Source organism: Elephas maximus, chromosome 19, assembly GCF_024166365.1.
Source record: "Elephas maximus indicus isolate mEleMax1 chromosome 19, mEleMax1 primary haplotype, whole genome shotgun sequence".
In the NCBI taxonomy this organism is placed as follows: Eukaryota; Metazoa; Chordata; class Mammalia; order Proboscidea; family Elephantidae; genus Elephas; species Elephas maximus.
Window position 1 is genome coordinate 24341220 of NC_064837.1, and position 6004 is coordinate 24347223.

Below are 6004 nucleotides of genomic sequence, written 5' to 3' on the forward strand. Positions count from 1 at the left end.
CATTCTCTAAATGAACAAGTGGGAGATGATTTTCTCAACCAAAGTTCTTTGGCCAAGATGAGATATGGAGTAGGAGCTTTGGCACTCTAAAGGCATGTCCTGAACTCTGATGGAAAAGTCTGAGCCTCATGTTTCTGGAGTTGTCCTTACCTCACTTGACTCTTGCTCTTTTTGCTCACTGTGGACTTCGGTGCTCTCGTTGATGTAGTTCTCGGTTTTCCATTGGTCTGTATCCCAGTCTGCCTTGGACACCTTAAATTCTTGGTGCTCACTGAGAAGCTTCATTAGGAGGCCTGTTCTGGAGAGGAGTTTGGCACAGGCCAGTTGTACCTGGGGCTCTGAGCAGTCCAGTTTCAGTGTCCGCATAACATGAGCAATGAGCCTTCTCACATCCTTGTTGGGGATGAGGGACCGTAGCTGCTGGTTTAGCTGAGTTTCAAATTGATCACCCGGGGATGAGAGCAATGGGAGAGAGGAGCCATCGGGCTTGGAGGGTAAGTCAGGGCCCATGTTCTGGTATTCCCATTGTGTTTCATTTGTTTGTTTAACAGGTGCCATGAAGTTGTCTGCAGTCACAGCAGAATCTGCAGTGGAAGGATCTTTATGGGCAGTGATTTCAGGGGTAGCCTCACCTAGCATAGTAGCATTGCGTACAGTAATGTTTTTTGCATATGGCCCTGAAAAAGGAAACAATTCTTGAAAAGGATTTCCTGGAGAACTCAGTTCTCCTGAAGATGAAAAAGCCTCTCGAGGAGGGGAATTTATGAGGCTCCTCACTGCAGAGGAAGGAGGTCTATTTCTAAGCATCAGTCTACGGACCTTTCTGAACCTTCGACTTGTTTTGGCCTTTGGTCTTCTGTGAACCACTCGAGAGCGAGATTTATGGTAGATGTAATTTTTTCTGGAATGTGATACTGATTTAGGAGCCTCCATATTTTTAACTCTAGCATTTGCATCTTCTAAAACAAAAATGGTGTAGGACAAGTCTTTTGAAAGGATTCTAACTTCAGGTGGGCCTTTTGAAGGAGGAGAGGTAGAAGGCCTGCCCATGGAGTATTGTTTCAGGGAAGAAGAGACTGCTGCCTTACGTTCCTTGCTGGATGAAGGCTCTGTGCTGAAGGAGACTCCCCCTACCTTCCTTTGCCTCCGCACCTTGAGAAGTTGTTCCACCTTCTTTGAGAGTGGCCTTAGGGGCCTTCTTGCTTTGGGGGTATTCTCCATAAATGGCTTGGCCCCTTGTTTCCTCTTGATGCTCTGATCTTCCATTCCTTTGAAGTGCCTTTTCTTTATGCCCCTTGGCCTCTTGAGGACTCCGTTCACCCTTTGCAGCCTTTTCCCAACACCTGTTCTCTGGATCTTTGCCAGATGGTTTTCCCAGGGTCGAGCAGTTTCCAATTTCTTTTGAAAGATTTGGCGTTTAAATTTGGTACCTAAAAAATTGGGATACATAAGCATGGCAGTTTTTTCTTTCTTTTTAACCTTGTCAATTTTTCCTTGAATTTCTGCATTTAACAAATTCTGCAATAAATAGAGCTTCCTCAATTTATTTCTGTAAATTTCATGGTTATTTTCAGGCTTAAGAGGGGGATTCCGTGTGTTGCTTCCCAAATCACTCAGGGCCTTTTCTCTATCTGGTACCTTGGAAAAAAGCAGTTTAATCAATGGTAATAATGTCAATTCTATGTCTTCTAGATTTCCCTCCGAGAAATAGGGCAATACGTAATTTAGTGCACTAATAACATCACTTTCATCATTAAAGCCTAGAGGCTCATTCAGGACAGTTGACAAGTTGACACTACTTCTGTCTGAGGATGCAGCTTCTGGCTCAATAGTGAGCTCAGTGCTGGTGTTCTTTTTCCGGGCTTGTAATGCCTTCATAAATGTTCCTTCTGCGGCCCCCAGAGATGCTTCTTCACCTGCCAAAACAGAAAGACTATGATAATGAAAGACGGATGGGACAGCTTTTTGTCAGTTCATAGCCATACACCCCAGTCAAAGAAATGCGAAGTCAACAAAGATTAGAGTACCATTTAGAGAGGAGAAAAATAAACCCAAACTGAAGTTTATGACTAGCGACAACAATGTTCCACTATGAATTTGTCCACTCTGTCCACCCTGGTTCTCTTGAAAAGGTGGCTACCTACTGAGAACATTCTATAGTGTGAAACATAGTAACTATATTTAGATTATGGAGCTCTGGTGACACAGTGGTTAAGTGCTCAGAAGCTAACCAAAAGGTTGGCGGTTCAAACCTACCAGCCTCTCCAGGACAGAAAGATGTGGCAGCCTGCTTCTGTAAAGATTTACACCTTGGAAACCCTGTGAGGCAGTTCTACCCAGTTGTATAGAGTCACTGCGAGTTGGAACCGACTCGACAGCAACAGGTTATGAGACAGGGAAGAGATTGGACTGGCTGAATTAAAGGAGGGGTACATTTCAAGCTCCTGTGTGCTTGACCTGCTATCATTAAATAGTCTCTGAATCTAAACCTAAGTGCAGACCACTATATAACTTTTGTTGCTGGCGCATGAAAACTACTTGTGATTAACAAAATAGGCGCTTAGAAAAGATAAGGGGCTATGTTTCAAGGCCCTGTGTACTTGACCAGCTATAAATTACAGATAATCATTCTGAGTTGTTTTTCAAGGTCTCAGCAAGTACAGAGCATGTGCAGTAAAGGTCAACATGGCCTATGAATGACCTTTCACATGAGACAAACAGGAACAGGGATCACTTGCCAGGGCTCAAGCCAAGATCCAGAGGTGTCACGCATGCATAACATCCCAGAATAAGTCCTGTTTGACATCCCGGCAGCCTTTGTGACAGACCCCATCTTGGTTCCAGCAACCTCTGCGAGGATGTCCATCTTGACTGAATTCTAACTGTGGGCACATTTGATTTTCATAATCCCTCCCGTTCTTCTAGAAATCTCCTCCCATCTAATGAATAAAGATAATGCCTTTTTCCTGCCTAAAAAATTTTCTAAGCCTTAAAAAATCTTTTGTTCAGTGAGAGACTGAAGGCTAGCATTGGTGGAAACCCCTCTCCCTCTCTCCCTCGTGAGCCTTTTACTTTCTCTCTGTCCCTAATAAACTTTTGTTTGTGTGGAACCTCTGAGCCTCTCCTGGTCCTTCTTGGTCAGAAGAAGGTAAAACCTAGGCAGGGCTTAGTCCTGAGCTGGGAAGCCTTGCCCTGTAACAGAATTTGGTGACCGTGGCAGGAATGATTTTTTTCCTCAGACCTGGGAGTGCAGGCACATAAGGAGACCTACTAAACCCTGATGGATGGACAAACACCTGCCAGGACACCATCTGTCCTGTGTCCCTCCTTCTGGTGAGTAGATCTCTGTGCCTGCTCCTCTCATCTGGGTTTCCATAAGAACAAAGGATATTTCTCTCTGTCTCGACCTGTTTGTTTTTCCTGAGCCTGAGAGTCCTGACCCGATGTTTACAGTGAGGGGCTTAGCCCCAAAATCTGGTAAACCTGATAATTCAGGTGTGCTTAATAGATACTCTTCCCAGATTGAGTTGAAAATATGCCTGCCTGGACACGTGCAATCCGGGGAGTCTCTTGAGTGGAGTGAACACTTGGCATCTGCAGTGAGGGGGGGTCACCTCCAAGACATGTTAGACCTGGTATTCCCCCTTAATTGAGACTTGGTGTCTGCAGTGACGGGGGGCCAGCCGCAAAATCCACGACCTGTTAATCGAGCCTGAGACCTGGTAATTCAGACTTGGTACTGTTTGTTTACGGTGAGGGGCTTGAGTCCAAGATCCATGAAAACTGGTGTAATCAGCAGACCTTGTGATTCGCTTTTTCTCTCTTCTCTCTCTTGTTTTCTATCTTACTTTCCTCTCCATTTTATTTTCCTTTTGATTAAGTGCTGGCTGGTGGGTGATAGCCCTGGCGTTTTGCCCAGTTAGTGTATTTCTACCAGTTCAGTCCCATTATTACATTTGTGATCGCAAAGAGGGACTCTTGGTGACTCTAGATTTGGGGCAGATATATGAGTATGTGATGGCTGTTATTTTTGTGTGTCTGGATGTTGTCTGTCTCCGGTTCGTGTACCCTGGTTCTGGGGAGTGGATGTAACACCCCCATCTGGTATTGGGGATAAGGGGTATCTGGAAGATTGAAGTAGAGATTCAGATAATGTGTTGGCCCTCACTAAATCATCCTCGTTTCCCCTCTCCCTTTCTGGCTTGTCTGGTCCGAGCATTCTCTGTTTGTCTGTTCATCTTATGTGTGAGTTTTTTGCTTGACCAGGGCTGTCTGAAAGGTTGAGATTGCAAGATCATCTCCGTCGCCTCTGTGCCTTATGTGTCATTTATGCGTGATGCATAGAAAACAATTGGTGAAAGGAAATTTGGGTTAAATTAAAAAATACTTATAGAGACTCCTTAGAACTTATTGATTGGGCTAAAAAAAGAGATGCATGGGGAGAAGAGATTTTCAGTCTAGACTGGGATTTGAATCACAATACAGAGAACACTCCAGGCAGAGTGTTAAGATAAAAAAAAAAAAAAAAAAAATTTCTCTCCCAGAGCTGAGAAAGCTCTTGGCTGCAGCATGAGAGACAAATAAATTCCTATGGACTAAAAGAAAAAGCTGGTGTTATCAACTACCCATAAAAATAAAAAGCTAGGTTCTTGGAAACAGTTAATTGGACAGAATGAGAGATCAAGAGAACAAACAAGGAGATTCACCCCTAGGGTGCATTCTTAAACACTGACAATTCTTTTCTTATAATCAATAAAAGAAAAAGAAAGCTTCAGAAAAAGAAGAAAGTATAGGGTTAAAAATCTCTCAGCTAATGAAAAAAAAAAAATTTTTTTTTTTTTTTTTTAATGAGACTGGCCTGCCAAGTATACTCTAACTGAGATAAGGAAAAGATTCACAGACCAAATTGCCAGGCAGCCTTCCTAACTGCTGCCTTCTAGGCTAAAGACATTCCCCCATCCTACAAAGAAACAAAGAAAAAGAGGGAGACCAAGGCCATAGGAGCAGAGAAAGTCCCACACCCCTTTAGAAAGAGACCAGTGCAGCTGGTGTAGGGAAAAAAAAAAATAATAATATCTTTGTCTTAAATAAAAGTAACAGTCCCAGGACAGTAAAAGGGAAAGACATTAGTTATCGTTTGCCTTTCAAAACTTTCATGTGTCTGACTGAAATTTAATTTATGAGATTTTTAAGAGCTTTAATGTTAACTAACATATTTTTTTTTAACATATAAAACAAGGCATTAGGTTTCTCGCTGTTAAAATAACAAAATTTTCTTTGATTACTGAGTTAATCTCTTCTTTGTATAATTTGTTTCAAAGACGAAGATTCAGTCTGTCACTAGAATAAGATTTCTGAGTCAGAAACCAAGCCACATGGCTTTAGGGAAAAAAGAGAGAAAAAAAAAAACACTAAGGTTCTTTATTTTAAGATTATTGGTTAAATAACTAAAGTATTGTTTCTTGGTAACTTATGATAAACTTCTGGCAAGTTTGAAAGCCATGAAAATTTTTTTATAAAAATGTTTATTTAACATGATATAAATTACAAAAAAAGCCCCCCAAAATAATAAATTACATAGAACATGTTAAAATCAAGAGAAGTGTCTGATTCTTTATGGGTTAAAATTTATGTGTTAGTATTTTCTCTTGTGTTTTTGCCTAATATTAGGCAGCAAATTATTGCCAACTTGGTTGAAACTTTATTTTTTGAGTCTAGCAATGTCAAAGCCAATGGATTAATTAAAGAATTACTATTCAGGTACTTAGAGACTTGATAATTTTGGAATGTTCTGGTATATCCTGACTACATGACATTATGTCTCAAGGTTATTATGTGTTACATTTGAAGTTCTTTAAAAATATGCTTAATAGTTATTATTGAAAATAATTTTATCTATAGTTTTTTTCAACTGATTTTATTTGGCCTTTGCGCTGTGCTTGTAATTGATTTCTATCAGGTCTCTCACCATTAAGAATTATGTTTATAAATTAATCATGACCAT

At 41.1% G+C, this 6004-nt stretch overlaps 1 protein-coding gene and 1 long non-coding RNA gene across 5 annotated transcripts in view; one reads left to right on the top strand and one right to left on the bottom strand.

The window, feature by feature from the left end:
* The window catches only part of LOC126063117 (uncharacterized), a 203606-nt gene that overhangs the window by 88234 nt on the left and 109368 nt on the right, over positions 1-6004 (top strand). The gene's annotated exons all lie outside the window — the stretch shown is intronic.
* The window catches only part of LOC126063114 (leucine-rich repeat-containing protein 37A2-like), a 309607-nt gene that overhangs the window by 19700 nt on the left and 283903 nt on the right, over positions 1-6004 (bottom strand). Inside the window, exon 20 of the mRNA XM_049861289.1 lies at positions 151-1916. Within this exon, the coding sequence (XP_049717246.1) occupies positions 151-1916 (1766 nt within the window). The remainder of the gene's footprint in view (positions 1-150; positions 1917-6004) is intronic.